This window comes from Pelobates fuscus, chromosome 7 (genome assembly GCF_036172605.1).
Source record: "Pelobates fuscus isolate aPelFus1 chromosome 7, aPelFus1.pri, whole genome shotgun sequence".
Lineage (NCBI taxonomy): Eukaryota > Metazoa > Chordata > Amphibia > Anura > Pelobatidae > Pelobates > Pelobates fuscus.
Window position 1 is genome coordinate 207127715 of NC_086323.1, and position 18196 is coordinate 207145910.

Here is an 18196-nt window from a genome sequence, read left to right on the forward strand (position 1 = left end):
ACTGCAATTTGTACATTGTAATAGTTTAAAATCAAACAGCTTAAGATAACTTAGGTTTGATAAATATTTACCCTGGCCATGTAGCTGATCGTATCTGACTTTCCACACCACAGCTGCTCTTTGGTTGTTGAAGTTGTGCCTCCAACATGGACACTCTTTGGAGGAGATGATCCAAGTCTTTGGTAGAGTGAGCCCCAACTGTGCCTGGCTGCCAGTGCTCATCTTCATCTGTGATCCCATGTGAAGGTGAACCCTCGAAGGAGACACTATGTTTCAGGCGGTGATTAGTGGAAGCACAAGTGCTGGAAGCAGAATATGACCGTGCTCGACTTTGCAGGCCTCTGATTACTTTTTGTGATTTTCGTAACTGTGCTTTGAGGTCTTTCACATGTTGCTGGAGAACAATTATGTCTTCTGACTTTTCCCAGTCCATGGTCCAGTCATTCTGCAAGCAGCTCTTGGTTTTCAAAGGTGAACTTGTAGCCACATCTGACCAACATTTATCTGGAGAGACTAACTCTTCCATGAGACTTACTTCACTGAAGAGATCATCCTGCTCGTCATATTCTACAGTAAGAGATGCAATATGGGCACAGATGTTAGATGTACATAGAAGCACTAGAAATTTTAACTAGAAGTTAATGTTGTACAAGATTGTAAATGCAATTATTCCTGTTTGCCTAATTTGACAGGTTGGACCTCTGAACGTATGAACCCGGGTCATTCTGGTAGATAAGAGCCAATTTTGACTGGCATACATCGGCATGCCAATGACTGATTTTCAGCCAGGTCTTAATGAGTCTTGCACTGTATCACATTTTCTTGTGTTCCCTCCACCAGAAGATTATTCAAAACAATCTTGGTGCCTGCATGAAGATTTTCAGTTAGCATTGGGTACATAAATTTTTGCCATTTTTAAAAGCAATTTTTGACCTTCTTGTCTAGGGATTGCCTTCTTGCTACTTAACTATCACCACCTGCTTCAGCCTGAAAACACAAATGCTAGACCCAACAAACCTTGTTCTGGAAACGACCTTTGCGCTGATATCTAGTACTTGAGAAATCTGTTTCTAGTCCATATTCCTTTTTATATTGGAGAGTGTGTTCCTACATTTGACCAAATTCCAGAATCTATATTTTCTAGTATTAGCGTACCACAAGAAAATTCACAAACATACGCTGTATATCTAAAATGTATTTTCTTGCAGTTGACTCTTGTACCTAGGAAACTATCTGTAAAATGTATCCTGATATAAAAGTCTGCTTATATGTACTGATGCTGTGTTATTCTAAGAGGTAAACTCAGCCATGTCTATAGATAAGATTGTAAACATAATGCAGATCTAAATAATTATGGAAAACATACAGCTTAAAAAGTTGGACAGACAACTCTAGATTTATTATTAAAATGTGCAGTTATATACAGGGCAGTATAAACAGCTCTTCGGTAACCTGTTCATTATCAGGGTTGTACAAAAGACAAGAGGTCATGCATGTAGACTTCAGGAAAGGAGATTTCACCTACAGCAGGGGAAAATGTTATTTACAATAAGAACAATAAAAATGTGGACTTTTCTGCCTTACTAAATTGTCTTAACAAATTAAGTATAGATTTTTAGAAAGGTCTGTTTTTCTTTTCTTTGGAAAAAAAATTATATTTTAAGGTATATTAGTTAATATGCGGAGTAACAGCTTGTTATGGAGATATCTGATTGCTGTTTTGTTTTCCTTTCTATGACATAATTGGAAAGAACATAAAATGTGACGGCAGATAAGAACCATCCAGCCCATCTAGTCTGCCCAATTTTCCAAATACTTTCATTAGTCCCTGGCCTTATCTTATAGTTAGGATAGCCTTATGCCTATCCCACGCATGCTTAAACTCCTTTACTGTGTTAACCTCTACCACTTCAGCTGGAAGGCTATTCCATGCATCCAATACCCTCTCAGTAAAGTAATACTTCCTGATATTATTTTTAAACCTTTGCCCCTCTAATTTAAGACTCTGTCCTCTTGTTGTGGTAGTTTTTCTTCTTTTAAATATATTCTCCTCCTTTACTGTGTTGATTCTACCTCTCCCTATACAACCAAGCATTCTGCTAGCATTTCCTGCTGCTCTATTACATTGTCTGCCTACCTTTAAGTCATCAGAAATAATCACCCCTAAATCCCTTTCCTCAGATGTTGAGGTTCGGACTCTATCAAATATTCTGTACTCTGCCCTTGGGTTTTTACGTCCAAGATGCATTATCTTGCACTCATCCACATTAAATGTCAGTTGCCACAACTCTGACCATTTTTCTAGTTTACCTAAATCATTTGCCATTTGGCTTATCCCTGGAACATCCCTGGAACATCAACCCTGTTACATATCTTAGTATCATCCGCAAAAAGACACACCTTGCCATCAAGACCTTCTGCAATATCATAATAACAAAATTATGGGTCCAAGTACTTCATATAACTTCAATTGAATATTTTGCCTTTTTTTTGGATCAACACCAGTAACCATAATGGGTGATGTCTGAATTTAGTGGACCTGAGTCTTGTACTCCGACTACTGTCTACCAAGTAGTGAATTGCAATGTTATAGCTTTAACTCTTCTACCGTAATAAAATAACTGCAGTCTACCTGGGCTAGTGGTTTCTTCCCTGTCCACTTCAGTCTCACTCCTTCCGCAAGTCTCGTAGCCAAGGTCTTGTAGATCGACTTGCACCTGCTTGCTGTCATGCTCCACAACTGATTCATCTGAGGGAAGAAAATAATAGATTTGCTTTCTTGAGAACCTCACTAATTTCTTTTCCAGATCCTTTCTTTCAATGACATAGGTCAGAACTGGCCAACTGATGCTGGCAGAATGGTAACATGGCTTCATGTAGTCAATGTGGCACAGGAGGCCTTTGTGTGCTGCCCCTTCAGGTTTGGTCAAACCAACGTCTTGACAGATACAAACTAATGCTACAAAGAGGGCAGCCCCTTAGCCGCCCTGAAAATATAGCAGAATTTCAGTTCTAGATGGCAAAGCTAAATGTTCTTATAATCCATAGTGAAATATACAATAGCCAGGGATGTGTTGAAAAAAAAAAGCCGTGAAGACAATGTTTTTTAGCACTATATTAAATCTCTTGCTTTTTTTATCTCTTGCTTCCTATGCACAGTCTAACATTATCACTTTTATATATCAGCAACACAATGAATTTACCAATCTTCTGACACTTTCTCCATCAGAATAGTGTTCGGTTTCATTTCTATTTTTTTATCCACCACTCAAAATGTGGCAGTCTTTTAGAATTTAGGCAGAAAAATGATGATACTTTGTAGACCAATTTTAGAACAATTGAATAAATAAAGATAAACTAGAAATAAAATACACTTTGATAAATTTCCCTTAATAATCATTGCTTCTAACATGTAATATAAGTCATGACTTACCTAGGAGGAGCCTGTACTGCTCCAGCTGGTCTGTCTGAGCATGGACAGTAGCTTCGGTAGCCACTAGTTTTTCCTGTAGCTCCTCGTTTTGCCGCATGGTGTTTACCAGTTCACACTTTAGCTTCAGTGCTTGTTTCTCCAATGTGCCCTGTACATTACCAGGACCTGCGTCGGGCCGATCGTCGCCCTGCGAGGAAACATCACAAGGACTGAGTAAAAACTCTTAATGAAACATTTCAAAATGCTATAAATGAATGGCTCCACTTTGTTAAGACCATTAAGAAAAAATCCTATTTTATAGACAAATGTAAAGTTCTGTTTTTTAGTTGTTTTTTTTTGCCTCGTCCAGTTTGGTTGTGCAGTCATAACAAGTGAACTTTTACATAATAATGTCTGGTGTTTCAATAATGTGATGTTTCTTGCAGACCGATTATAGACGTAGAACCAGGATGCAACTCCGGCCACCAAACCTGCAAAATAGGTAGATAAACCATGGAATTCCTTACACGATTTACTGACGATGGACAATCACGTGTCACGTTTGTCTTCCTGGTTCGAATTTTGTCAAAATATTTTTTTAGCCATTGTGGAGGATTCCCCAAACAACGAAAAATACAACTGTACAGAATTCTTGTTCCAAACTTTCCTTCTCTCTCCTGACCCCATTTCCTTTCTCCCTTTCCCCTCTTTTCCTGTATTAAGTTAAGCATTGGTCAGAGAATGTAGTTTAAGTTTCTGACCCTTCTCTGATTTCTGCTTTGCTGAAGAATATACTTTTCTCTCTTCCATTCTCCCCATGAAAATCCATTCACCTAAGCTTCAATCTATTTTGGTGCAAGTAATCCAATATAAAATACTGCAATAAAACACAGACCTATTTCAACACCCCTTCAACACGATCTGTGCTTCATAAACACAGCCAGTAGCCTGGTTAAGGATGGTATCATGGTATTACTTTGTAAGATTTCTTTGAGTTTTGCCTTTCATGCACAAATCTTTGCAAACATTTAACCTTTATTTGTGACTTTTATGCAGTTTCACTGTTTTTGTCAATGTAGGACTGTATACACAAATTAATAAGCCACATTTTATTTGTAATAGGCACAATTTAAAAAAAGAACATGACGATCTAGTAAGGGCACCATTGGGTAAAGACAGAGGAAAGCACTGGTATCACAGTGACAGTACTAGAATGAAGAACTAAGGTCCTGAAGGAAACCAGTGAGGTATGGTTGGGTAAGACTGGAGATGTGGTATCACAGTGACAGTACTAGAATGAAGAACTAAGGTCCTGAAGGAAACCAGTGAGGTATGGTTGGGTAAGACTGGAGGTGTGGTATCACAGTGACAGTACTAGAATTAAGAACTAAGGTCCTGAAGGAAACCAGTGAGGTATGGTTGGGTAAGACTGGAGATGTGGTATCACAGTGACAGTACTAGAATGAAGAACTAAGGTCCTGAAGGAAACCAGTGAGGTATGGTTGGGTAAGACTGGAGATGTGGTATCACAGTGACAGTACTAGAATGAAGAACTAAGGTCCTGAAGGAAACCAGTGAGGTATGGTTGGGTAAGACTGGAGGTGTGGTATCACAGTGACAGTACTAGAATTAAGAACTAAGGTCCTGAAGGAAACCAGTGAGGTATGGTTGGGTAAGACTGGAGATGTGGTATCACAGTGACAGTACTAGAATGAAGAACTAAGGTCCTGAAGGAAACCAGTGAGGTATGGTTGGGTAAGACTGGAGATGTGGTATCACAGTGACAGTACTAGAATGAAGAACTAAGGTCCTGAAGGAAACCAGTGAGGTATGGTTGGGTAAGACTGGAGGTGTGGTATCACAGTGACAGTACTAGAATTAAGAACTAAGGTCCTGAAGGAAACCAGTGAGGTATGGTTGGGTAAGACTGGAGATGTGGTATCACAGTGACAGTACTAGAATGAAGAACTAAGGTCCTGAAGGAAACCAGTGAGGTATGGTTGGGTAAGACTGGAGGTGTGGTACCACAGTGACAGTACTAGAATGAAGAACTAAGGTCCTGAAGGAAACCAGTGAGGTATAGTTCATATGAGCCAAAACATTGCATTATTTTTGTGGGGTAACTTACCCTTGAATAAAGCTTGCACCATCAGTATCCAGAAGTGTTGCCTATACTCTTCTTTTTTTCTACTGGGTGTTATGGTCTGCCCCTTTTGTAGAACTAGGCCAAAACTAGGCTGTGACAAACTCCCCTGTCCTCGTGAGTTTGCCACAAGCTCCTGGAGGAGCCTGCTTGCCAGCCTCCTACCCACCGACTGTAAAGACCCATATTTTATTCCCCCCTTGTTCCCCTGGTTCGGCACTTTCCATTTGTACGTATAGAACCGAAACGCTAGCTCCCTGTCAGCCGTTCGCATGGACCAAAACTGCGAATAGACTTTAAGGGGACTTAGCCGCAAAAGCCCTGGAACTATTTTCGGCATGAAGACTTTGCGGTTCCCGGTCGGTCCCCAGCGGCACTTAGCCACGATTCCATGGAACTATTTTTGGCATTAAGACTTTGTGGTTCCCAGTCGGTCCCCAGCGGCACTTAGCCGTGATTCTATGAAACTATTTTCGGCTAGGTGACCATGCGTGCGGTCTGTCAAATTATGACTTCCAGGAAATTCCTGAACCCCTAAACCGATCTGTGTGATTTTTGGATATCTTTTGTGGGGTTTTATGTATACCGGCCTCTGAAAGTACAGATATTTCTAACTTACCATTACTAACTTACCATTACTACTAACACTGAATCCTGCCCACTGCTGGCCTTTTTAAAATCTCCTGGACGGACAGACAATCTACTGCATCGTCTCTTTGACATTTGATTTCCTGGACTTTCTGCTAAGGCAGAGCGTTTCATTGTGGTTGAAGAGGACTCCATCTTCAGACGTTCGATTTCCTTGGCCATACTGACGATCAGGTCTGGGTTGAACGCTCCATCTCTGTCTGGAGAATTGAGTTCAAGGTGAACCTTTAGATGTTTGATCACAGTCTCAGCTTGCTTCAGCTTCTCTTGGAGCTGGCTTATCTCCATCTTCAAACCTTCTGCGACTGACCCTCCTACACTCTCCTCCATGTTTTCAACCTCACATTGTTCCAACATTGCACTTGCCTTTTCCACCTTCAAATTATCCTTTTCTAGACATACCTTTTCTATTAAGGTTCTGCAAAAAAAATAAAAAAAATAAAGGAAAAATGTCACATTATACCATTAATAATTAGATTTAAGAAACCCAAAAAACATTAGAATATGATTAGCATAATTTTATTGCAATGAAATAATAATATGTGAATGTTTATCCTTCATGATAGACACTTTACCAAAATAGTTGCAATGTTTTTCCTAACCCCGTCTCTTGGACGGCTTAAAAAAGGTTCTCTTTTGTAGGTGAGAGGTACACCAGGAACGAAGTACAGTTATCCTTGTGCTAATCATTTTGTTTATACTTTTTTGGAATAAAGAGAATGTCACATTGTACATAGTTGACATACAGTTTGAGTGATGTCTTAGTTTGCTATTTGCGATACTCATTTATGAGTTGCCCACTTAGGATACATTTATTATTAGTTGTTTATATATTTGACTTTTGTCTCCTGTTGACAGCCGGGGTAGTTTAGGTGTTTATAGCTGGATACCTGATTTCAGCAGCTGAAAATATTCCAGTTTTCTCCAGCTTGGCTTTAAGGTAATCGAGGTCCTCTTCTGTCTTGCGGGTCTCTTCCGTAACTTGGTGGACCTCATTTTCTACCTGGAGAAACTCTGGTTTAAAGTACTTCTCACTCACAGTATTCTCAACAGATTTCGTTTTTTCCTCCTTTACAATACAAGAGTTGGAAGATGTTACTCTACTGAGAACCTGGACTTTAACAAACAGAATGGAAATTACTCCTAAAATGTTCTTCTACCAAATATCGCTATGTATGTAGAAATGTACCCGTAATGAATGTTAAACCCTACTGTCATTCTAAACACCATAACCACTGCAGCTTATTGTAATCATTATAGTGCAAGGAGCCTTTCAGTCAAAACACGTTTGAGCTGATTGAAACAATTGTGACTCTCCCTTGCTCACAAATCCAAGCCCCTCTGCAACCACTTACAAAATAAGAACATTATACTTCCTCACTGTATGTCCATAGGTGACGACCAACCTTGAATGGTTGGAGAACTAGGGACACAATGCGGAAACTGTATCAGACACCAGTACGTCCCTCTGTTTCAAATTGAAGTGTGAAAGAAAATGATTTAGACTTTCAAAGCACGTACATTGTATACCTATGGACATAGAAACATAGAATGTGACGGCAGATAAGAACCATTCGGCCCATCTAGTCTGCCCAGAAGAAGACATGATTAAAGCTTTCTCCTATACTTGGAATTCTACTAACTAAGTAGTGTTGAAGTCTTAGGGTACATTGAAAAGAATACGAATTTGAAAATGGTATGTACAGACGACCTGCATCCAGTATTTACATCTGTGTCTATATTGTTCACTAAACTGAGAAATGTTTGAATTATAATCTGTCAGAGAAACTGTGAAGTTGGAGGGTTTTTGTTTTTTAGTCTGGCTATTTGCTTTAACATATAAAATTCCCAGGTCAATTTCAGACATTCCCGAGTTATTTGGGCATCATCGAGGCACAGACTCTATCGAATGTTGAAAATCACATTTGTGGCCTCTTACTAAATATTCATCTCCTGGCTTTAGCAAATCGATTGATTTGTGCATCATTACCTGTTTAACTGCAGTGGCAAAATTATCACAAGCATCTGCTTCATCTTCAATACTATCAGTGAACTGAGAACTGGCATCGTCACCATCCTCATCCACAAATAAACCTGGGGAAGAGATTATCACGCTTTCAGATTGGGAACATTCAGGCTGCAAACACCAATTAAACTGGAGAACAGGGCTAGCTTTATCGTTTTACACAATGTTAACATATGGTCATGCTACATGGCATACATTTTGATACTTTATGATGTTTTAATGATTTAACTTGCAGATTTTTGTATACACACAAATCATAAAATTTACTGTTGTGCAACACTTGCATGTCCCAAAGCAAACCTTTAAAAAGGTCGGTCTGGAAGTATAGCAGCTCTGGAAGATCATCAGATTCTCAGATTTCATACATTTTTACGACAAAAATGTTTGCTTGGAATTATAATCAAGTGTGCAGTATTTCAATAAGTGTTAAGTGAAGGCTGTCAGAACTCATCAAACCCTATCACTAAATCCTATCTCAAACCCCTTTCACTAAACCCTATCTCAAACCCCTATAACTAAACCCTATCTCAAAACCCCTATAACTAAACCCTATCACCAAACCCATTTCCAAACCCTATCTCAAAACCCCTATCACTAAACCTTATCTCAAACCCCTTTCACTAAACCCTATCACTAAACCCTATCACCAAACCCATTTCCAAACCCTATCTCAAAACCCCTATCACTAAACCCTATCTCAAACCCTATCCCTTGGTGTCTGGATACATACCCAAACTCTGGAAGACTGCGAGAGTAGTGCCTATCCATAAAAGTGTGACACTACTTTGGTTTCTAACTATAGCCCAATATCATTGCTCCCAGTATTGTCAAAAATCTTAGAAAAATGTGTCCAGACGCAACTATGTGAGTACTACTAACAATCAAACTATCTGACCCCTGATCAATCGGGTTTTCGCCCGAATCACTCCACTACAACTGCCCTCTTTAAAGTTTGCAATGACATCCAAACTGGCATGGAACAAGGAGACCTAACTGGAGCTATTTTCCTTGATTTTGCAAAGGTCTTTGACACAGTAGACCACCACATTCTACTGCACAAACTCGAGAACTCCGGTATTGGTGATTGTCCGCTAACCTGGTTTCAATCATATGTATCGGATCGATCGCAATATGTGTCCATTTCTGACAGCGACTCCCTCCCTCTCCCAGTCACGTGTAGTGTACCCCAAGGTTCCATTCTCGGCCCCCTACTATTTACATTATTTATAAATGATCTGCCTAATGTCTGCAAATCCTCAAATGTACAGATGTACGCAGATGACACAGTAATCTATGGGAGCAATTCCGATCTACCGCAGCTTGAGGCTGTGCTCCAAGACCAGTTTACAGAGGTAGAAAAGTGGATCGCAAAAACAAACTCTTCCAAAAAACACTGACAAAACTGTCACAATGATCTTTGGAACAGTACCTAAATTACACAAATTACACAATTCCCACCTATCCATCAAAACAAATTCAAATGGCACACTGACCGCAGTCCACTCTTTCAAATTCTTGGGTATGTTGTTAGCCCCAATCTATCTTTTTGCAATTATGGAATGACCTCCCGCACACTTTCACATCTTTCCCCAGCCTAAAGTCCTTTAAGAGATCCCTCTCTACATACCTCAAAACGTAATGCACCTGTCATGGTTGATTATATATTTCTTACCTGTTAAATTTTGTGTATATTGTGTATTAATATTGTTTTTGTATTTTATTGTACCCTATTGTATCAATGCAATGTTTTGTGGACCCAGGACATTCTTTAAACCGAGAGAAATCTCAATGTATCTTTCCTAAATAAATCTCCAAACCCCTATTTCAAACCCCTATCACTAAACCATATCTCCAAACGCGTATCACTAAACCATATCTCCAAACCCCTATCACTAAACCATATCTCCAAACCCCTATCACTAAACCATATCTCCAAACCCCTATCACTAAACCCTATCATATTTAAGGGTACCGAATTAGGGAGACATTTAGTAGATCGCTCTCTAAATTGGCACCCTTCTGGGATTGCCATATTTAAGGGTACCAAATTAGGGGGCTGTTTAGTAGATCGCTCCTTTTCGGTATTGTTATGGAAATCCCACAAGCATGAGGAAGTTATACATCTTAAAGTTGAAAGCCCAAAATGACGGAAAGCCCTTCCATTTAGTAATCTTGGTCTTTCAGCCAAAAAAAGAAAGCGGTACAATTACCCTCTTCCCCTACCCCCGTGCTGTGAGTTAAGTAAATGTCGACTAAACAGGGAGCAGTCAATGGCACCAGAAAAAAATAAATTACTGAAGTGAAGAATGTCTCTCTGTGCCCTCACCCATACCCCGCTAGCTGGAGCTATTAATGGGTGGGACGTAGTGCTCTGATTGGTTTGCTTAAGCCAAACCTTGAGACCGACATATAAGACAGCTGTGGGACTCCGCATTTATCTGATGCGGAGTCCCACACCCACTATGTCCACATGATCCATCCAATGGAGAGGTTTGTCTTTCCATCACACCTCCTCCTTTTCTGCATCCTCTATCTGTTGTCATCTCTGGCATTTCCTTAGCAGCTCATCTTTGTGATGTACTGTAGCTGCCCTGTGTTTCATCCAGGACTGTGGGCTTGACACTCATCAGGTCATGGTCTCCTTCCTTCTGGCTACTGTACAGTCTCTGGGTGCTGGATTTCATTCATTGTGAGTAGTTTCCAGATCTTGACATCCATGGTGTCCAGCTGTTTATTCTTTTGGCCAGGAAAATATTCCCGCTGGGTACATGATAACTGGTAGGGTGTAGCCCATCGATCTTGGAGGTTATGATGCCTGTCATGCCATGTCAGATCTTGGTACTGGCCAACTGGGCTACCCATTGCTGGATTTCCCCCACTGTCCTGGTGATTGGTTCCTGTTCTAGGAGCATGCAGTGGTATGCGGTCAGGTCTAGTAGCCACTGGGCCTTTGTGCTATGTAACGCTTCTTTCTCCCAGATGTTCTTACAGTACTGTTCACTCTCAGCTCCGAATGGTTCTTGGGTGGGTATGTTGTTGTCATGCAGCGGAGCATAGCCATTGGATGGTGCTTTGGTAAACAGGGCTTTAATTCTCTTAGTCTCTGATTCTGTAGTGTATCTGAGCAGTCTGGTTTCTAGTGCCGTCAGCGTTTGATCAAGCTGTTTCCAGAACTTCTGGCATGGTCATATCCTTGTATTTCCTCAGTAGCCAGGATCTGTGAAGTCAATCCATTGTATCTTGGCTAGCACTCTTAGTCTCCCGGGTGGGCATTGCTTCTCTTTCAGCCTGACCTTGTACAAATAGTTTGTGTGCGATTTGGTCTTGGTGATTGTGGTGTGGTTGGGATTATAAATAGTATCTTGTTTACCACTGCTAGCATACTGTCTGGTGCCAGTTTTCTAGTGGTAGTCTTGTCCGATAGTAGAGGACGACTAGCTTTTCTAAAATTACCATTCTTATATCTGCAGCTATGCCATCTTGGGCCACAGGTGCAGTAAACAATAAAACCACAACTCGTTTCACCCTTAAGGGCTTTATCAAATGGAATAAAACTGATACTTGATAAGAGTTGTGGTTTTATTGTTTACTTGTTTAATAAAATTAATATTTGGCCATTGTATTATTTGTGGCTAGCCTATATACTTTTTAGTATTTTATTTTAGTTTTTAATCCCTGGCATGGATTTTTATCGTCTGAAGCACCGGCAAAAGAACCCTAGGTGGTGGTTTATTCCACCCACGCTTGACACACAGAGCGGTTAGACTGCTCTTTTTATTGTAAGTATTTTTCTTATTACTATTTATACTTACCTTTACGGAGAACACTATTGGCTTCTTTTTTTTATTTCATATAATCTATGCCACCACTAACCAGCTGTGAAACCGCCATCAGAGAAATATCCTGCAAGTGTGAGATTTAATACCACTGCATGCTGCTTAACCTAGAGCTGGTCATAGCTCTGTTATTTGTGAGTTGCCATTTTTATACCTCAGTGTTGTCTGTAGTCCATCTTATGTGCCATATGCACTATTGGTTCCCTCTACCTCTGTTTTTTTTGCTTTTTTTTTACATATACTGCTACTGATTGGAACGGTCTCAAGGATTTTATTAGAAAATTTGAAGCATTGTTACTTAAAGGGACACTATAGTCACCTGAACAACGACAGCTTAATGTAGGTGTTCAGGTGAGATCTATAGCTCCCTGCAGGCAATCTAATGTAAACACTGTATTTTCAGAGAAGATACAGTGTTTACATTGATTGTTAGGAATACCTCCAGTGGCTGTCACTCAGACGGCCACCAGAGGGACTTCCTATCATGCAGGGCCCGAAAAAGGCCATGTACACGTCAGACGTATTAAAATACGTCTGACGTGTGCAGGAGAGAGAAGGCACTGTGAGCGCGCCTTCTCTCTCCAGTCTGTCAGCAGAGGAGGGGGGCGGGAAAAGACCGCGAGCTGAGCTGTCAGTCAGCTCAGCTCGCGGCCGCGCACACCACGCGCATGAACGGTAGTGCGCTCAGGACTTCAGAGGGCGGCATGAACGGCGCCCTCTGAAGTATGTGCGCATGTGCGGCGAAACCGCGCATGCGCACAAGGGAGCAATGACGCTTCCAAATGGAAGCGTCTGATTGCTCCCTGCTCGCGCCCGCCTATTTCGTCATTTTGACGAAATAGGGGGTGCGGCTTCACGAGGCTCCCGGCGCTGGAACCAGGTGAGTAAAATCCTCTGCCTGGAGAGTCCCTTTAAGGACTATTTCATAGCCATTGGTATTTTATTGGACTTATTATTGTCTATGTTTTTGTGGTCGATATAATTGTTCTGTTTTTCATATTACCTTTTCATTTTTCTAGCATTTTATAACCTGTATCTTTTGTTCTGTTACTCCCAGTTATCTTAAGATTAGAGGGATACCTTTACTTTCAGGATTTCCGCCTCCCATACTCCTATTTGGTTAGTTCGTTGGCGCTGTCCCGTCCCACTTGTTTTGTATTCAGCCATCTCTGATCGCTATAAAGTGTGAGCTTAATTAAATGTTCACGTAATGCATATTCAATGTAAACAGCCTGTGTTACTAGGAGTCCCTCTTTTATATTGTGCAGATTTATAGCAATCTGGAAACACAAAATGACTGTTTGGTCCAGATGCACAGATGCACAGTTTGGGCCGTTTAGTCACGTGATGCATTTCAGTAAATTAAATAAATGTATAACATTTTATATTACTGATCGCCATTAGCAGGAGATTTGGTATATAATTATTCACTCACCTTTCATGATCTCCCAATTCCATCCCCTGTCTGTACAATGAATGGAGCACAGCACACACCTGTCCTTCCTACTGTCCACGAATACTAAAATACCTTAATTCACATGGAATCGCTAATTAGCAAGTGTGAAACACCTTCAGCCGTTCTGTCTGCATATAGTATCATTGTGAATGTATATGTAGGCACAAGGCTGCAGTTAAAGGGACACTGTATGCACCATAACTGCATCATCTCATTGAAGTGGTTATAGTATTTGGAGTTCCCTGGCGCTGTCCTTCCATTCGATAATAATAAAAATGGTTTAATGTCCTAATAAGAGTTCCCAGCAGCCCATCCCCTCTGTGCTGCTTGGGTCAATGAAGAAGCATGAGCCGGAGCAGCAATGGGGAGTTTTGATTGGCCGAGAGTGTCAGCTGACTGCTTTCAGCTCATCACACAGCCCATTACTGGTATGAATTGGTACGGCTACAACCAAGTGTATAATCTCTACTCAAAAATGGTTTAACACTGAATCCTCTAGCACGAGCATGTCAAACTCGCGGCCCACAGTGATTATATTTGTGGCCTGCGAGCCGTGAGTTTGCCATGATTACTAAGGCAGAGTAGACACCTGCTCTCCTTACAATGCAGGTGCCTACTCTGCTAAAATTTACCCAGTACCGACCGGAGGAGAGGTCCCTGGGGGAGTGGGGGAGCGAAGGGAGCTCAGTCTTCCTGCTCCTCACTGCTCCCTCGCACGCGCCCTATGTAGTGATGCCGGGTGCCGGAATATGACATCATATCCCGGCACTCGGCATCACAACAGAGGGCGCGCGTGTGGGAGCAGGAAGACTGAGCTCCCGAGAGAAGAGGCCCCACACCAGCTCCCAAAGGTAGAGAGCAATAAATCAAATGTTAGTGTGTGCAAGAATGTGGAAATGTGTGTGCGTCTGTAAGAGTGAGTGCCAGAGTGTGTGTCTGTCAGTTTGTTGGTCAGTGCTGCGATGGCCGCAGCTGGACAGTGGAGGACCTGGAGGTGCACGGAGGCAATACCACGTCACATTCCGACGTGATGTTAACATTCTCCACCTTCACAGGTTTTCAGGGAGTAGCTGGAGGATCTGCTTTGGCACAGGGTGTGGACGGTGCTATTGGGGGTATACCACAGGCTGGACTCAAGAGGCGCATACTGGCAGCGGCAACATGAGTGGAGTCTGCTTGTTGGCTAATATTGGGGCTTTTTTTTAAAGAAGGGCCAGGGTTTAGTAGATAGGGGTGCTGGGATTTAGTAGAGAGGGGGGAACTGGGATTTAGTATAGAGGGGGGAGGGGGTTAGGGGACTGAGGTTTAGTGGAGGGGGATGCAGATTTTTTATTTATTTTTATGTATATACTGTACTTTTCAAAACAAAGCTAAGTTTCTATGGAAATTGAAAGGTTTTTTTTCTATTTTTGCGTCCAACATAAACTTAAACCTTGTTATGTGGCCCGTGCTAGCCTTTGAGTTTGACATGCTTGCTCTAGCATGTAAGCTCATTCAGTTCCTGTGTGTCCAACATCTGGTTACAAATACATGTCTGTTAGTCCACCCATTGTACAGCGCTACGGAACTTGCTGGCGCTATATAAATAATAATAACAATGGAGGGACCAATTCAATGAGATCAAATAGTTATAGTGGCTACAGTGTCCCTTTAAATGCTGTGCCGGTGTGTGAGAACGCAAGGTTCTACTTCTAAGAACCATTTCATCTCACTGAAGTGATAACGATGCCTGGAGTCCCATGTTAGTGTTAAACCACACAAATGAGGGTCCCTGGGCGTCCACAGTCAAACCATTCTGTGCTGCTCAGGTTAAATGTTCAGCATTGGCCCAAGCCAGTGATGGTCAGTAATTGATTGGCTAAGAGTGTTCGTTTTCCACTCACTTTTTATGTCCACCCAGTCTAGTTTCCTCACACAGTGGATTTCTCCTCATTGTGTACCTTATTGAATACAAACAATAAAAATATATCTACAAACACCTATCGTTGGTTACAGGGTCTCTGCCCCAGCTTTAACCAGAACATGCTGTGACTTCCCATCTAATTCATCTCCCCACTCCACGCCTCTGGGAATGTGTTGATAAGTGGAAAGTTGCTGCACCAGCACTGCTAAATAGTGGCAGTGTAGTAGGTTACCAGAGGCATCGTTTCCATGAGACTCAAAGCTCAAGGCTGTCCAAGGGCCACTAGAAGGGCCAGTTAATTTCACCAGACATCAAAGTCGCATGCTGAGAGTGTTTGCCTGACGCTCCTGGTGGCATAAGTTTTAATTGAGCATTATTTTAAATCTCGGGTACCAAAAAAGCAAACAAACTAAATCATGACAGCTTTATTGAAAGTTTCATAAAAACTGTGATAAATTAAATAATAAATAAGTGCGAATACTATTGTGTTTAGACCTTCTTCCAAAATGACAAACTGTAGTTTAGGAAGGGCCAGCTTCCTAATGTGAGCTACAAATATACACATCTCTTAAATATCAGAAAGGTATCAAAGGCAGAGTGTGTTGGAGATATCTGCAGTTACAGGGCCTTTATATAGCTTTACATAAACGGTTTTTAAGAAAAAGACTGAAATGTTGCCTTTTTTAGCAAATTATACCAAATAAAAACTAGAATGTAAGTTCACTTTCTTATGTTTCTTAAGTCTCAAACTACAAAGGAACACATACAGAACTGCGCTTTCCGGATAATGTCAGAACCCAGGGAAAGAGTGCTTAGGCACCAGATATTGAACAAAGAAAATGGCAAGAAATCTCAGATCAAATAACAGGTACATTTTCATAGCCACAGTAGTATGTACTTATAGACTGCAGTTGGTAAAGTGTCAGGGGTGGTCCATTAAAGTGAGTAGGAAAGGAAGCAGTAGATATCTCCCACACCTGGAACACAGGTTAGTTAACATGTTGTCAAGTGGAAGTAGTTGAGGGCTCCTGAAATATTCTATCCAAAACAAAGCACTCCAAAGGAGGATGAGGTATAACCCCTTAACCCCTTAAGGACCAAACTTCTGGAATAAAAGGGAATCATGACATGTCACACATGTCATGTGTCCTTAAGGGGTTAAGGACACATGATGGAAATATTCCGTCATGATTCCAATTTATTCCAGAAGTGGTGTCCTTAAGGGGTTTTTAAGAGACGCCTTCAATGTGTGTAGAGTTTTGTGAAAATATACTAGTTCCTACGGTAGGAAATAAGAAGCGGTTCCTCAGACCAGTGAAGCTAGAAAAATGAAGCAACACAGAAGGCTGCTTGTCTGGAGACAAAGGGTCTTGAAAAGTGACAGCAAAATTCCATCATTTTGATCACATTTGACTAATTAATCAATTATTCAAATGTTACTAAAAGTGATCTAAAATGTGTAATACTTAGTTATCGTAAATTCGTAGATCCCACCATTTTTCCCAGAGATTTTAGATGGCCTCCAAATTTAGAGTGGTAGAAAAAGAAAAATGAAAGTGCATCAGAACACTTTTCTGTTGACAAAAGTGGTGAAAGATTAAATAAAAAAATAATAAATGTTGGGTTGTTTTAAAAATAAATAAAAATAATGGTGTATACTCAAAACGTAAGGTTTGAGATGAAAAAATAAGTCATAAGTGAAAATACATAGATTTAAGAAAACTGCACCAAAAGAGTAGACATGAAAGTGCCGATGACATTTTGATAAAATATCCCAAATATGTCCACTGAGTTGAAGAACCTTAAATAAAGAGAACTTCTCAAGGGGATCGTCACGACAGTCTATTGGCAGTAAGGGGCTGTAGTACAGTGATGGTACAGACAAAAGATGTTGGCACAGTGTCCCAGTAGTAAGGTGGTCATCTAGGTATTCATGTAAGGACTTGTGGAAGTCATGCACCCAAGGCATAGCAATCTGGATAGACAGACTGCCCACAGCTGAGAAGAAGCAGGGCCAGAACGGATCTTAAACCAGGAACAATATTTATCATTGCGGATATCCAATGTGTGCACTGCTGCAGAGGAGTCTGAAGGATGGGCTTCTCAATTCACAGTGAATTTGTATGTAAAGTCGTCTGCATTCGTCACGAATAAGGTTTATCCAGTAGATATGACCATCACTCCTGCGCCAGCTATAAAATTATCACTAACCTGCTTGCCCAAGTGGTACCACCAAGAGAGGCAATAACTACGTGCGTAGAAAAGATAGGTAAAGAGACGTCCCATGATTTAAAAAAAAAAAATCCCGTATAGCCATATAAACAGAAAAGCCTGGAATTCTGAGAGAAGATAGCGAGCGAGCAAAACCATTGTAGGTGTTTGATCTTCTCTAGAAATGGATAGACCATAGACCACCAGTGAAGGAATTTGTGGACAGAGACAAAATTGAAAGAGAATATAAAAAAGTTATTATTCATTAGAATATAAGAAATAGAACTCCTCACAACGTTTATAAGAGTATGGTGCAGGAGAAAGGCACTGAATATATTGGTCCGTTACACCAGCTAGTCTTGGTTAGCGGGAGGTCTTGTCAACCTTGGTTCACTGTAAATTGGGAGGTAACCCTGGGTTACTGTAAATTGGGAGGTAACCCTGGGTTACTGTTAAGTTCATCACACCAAGAAACGGCTTCTAAACTTAATATCTATGAGCATAGAAGTCTGGGAGGTCCACCACTGGGTCAATGCAGCCGGAGATTGCGGAACAGAATGG

General features: G+C 41.0%; 1 protein-coding gene across 7 annotated transcripts in view; it reads right to left on the reverse strand.

Moving 5' to 3' along the window:
- PDE4DIP (phosphodiesterase 4D interacting protein) overlaps nucleotides 1-18196 on the reverse strand; it is a 297818-nt gene that overhangs the window by 39922 nt on the left and 239700 nt on the right. For all 7 annotated transcript variants that reach the window (XM_063427119.1, XM_063427118.1, XM_063427113.1 and 4 more), the window contains 6 exons: nucleotides 8194-8297; nucleotides 7094-7272; nucleotides 6189-6621; nucleotides 3434-3620; nucleotides 2633-2749; nucleotides 72-567 (listed from right to left, as the gene is read on the reverse strand). In XM_063427119.1, the coding sequence (XP_063283189.1) occupies nucleotides 72-567; nucleotides 2633-2749; nucleotides 3434-3620; nucleotides 6189-6621; nucleotides 7094-7272; nucleotides 8194-8297 (1516 nt within the window). The remainder of the gene's footprint in view (nucleotides 1-71; nucleotides 568-2632; nucleotides 2750-3433; nucleotides 3621-6188; nucleotides 6622-7093; nucleotides 7273-8193; nucleotides 8298-18196) is intronic.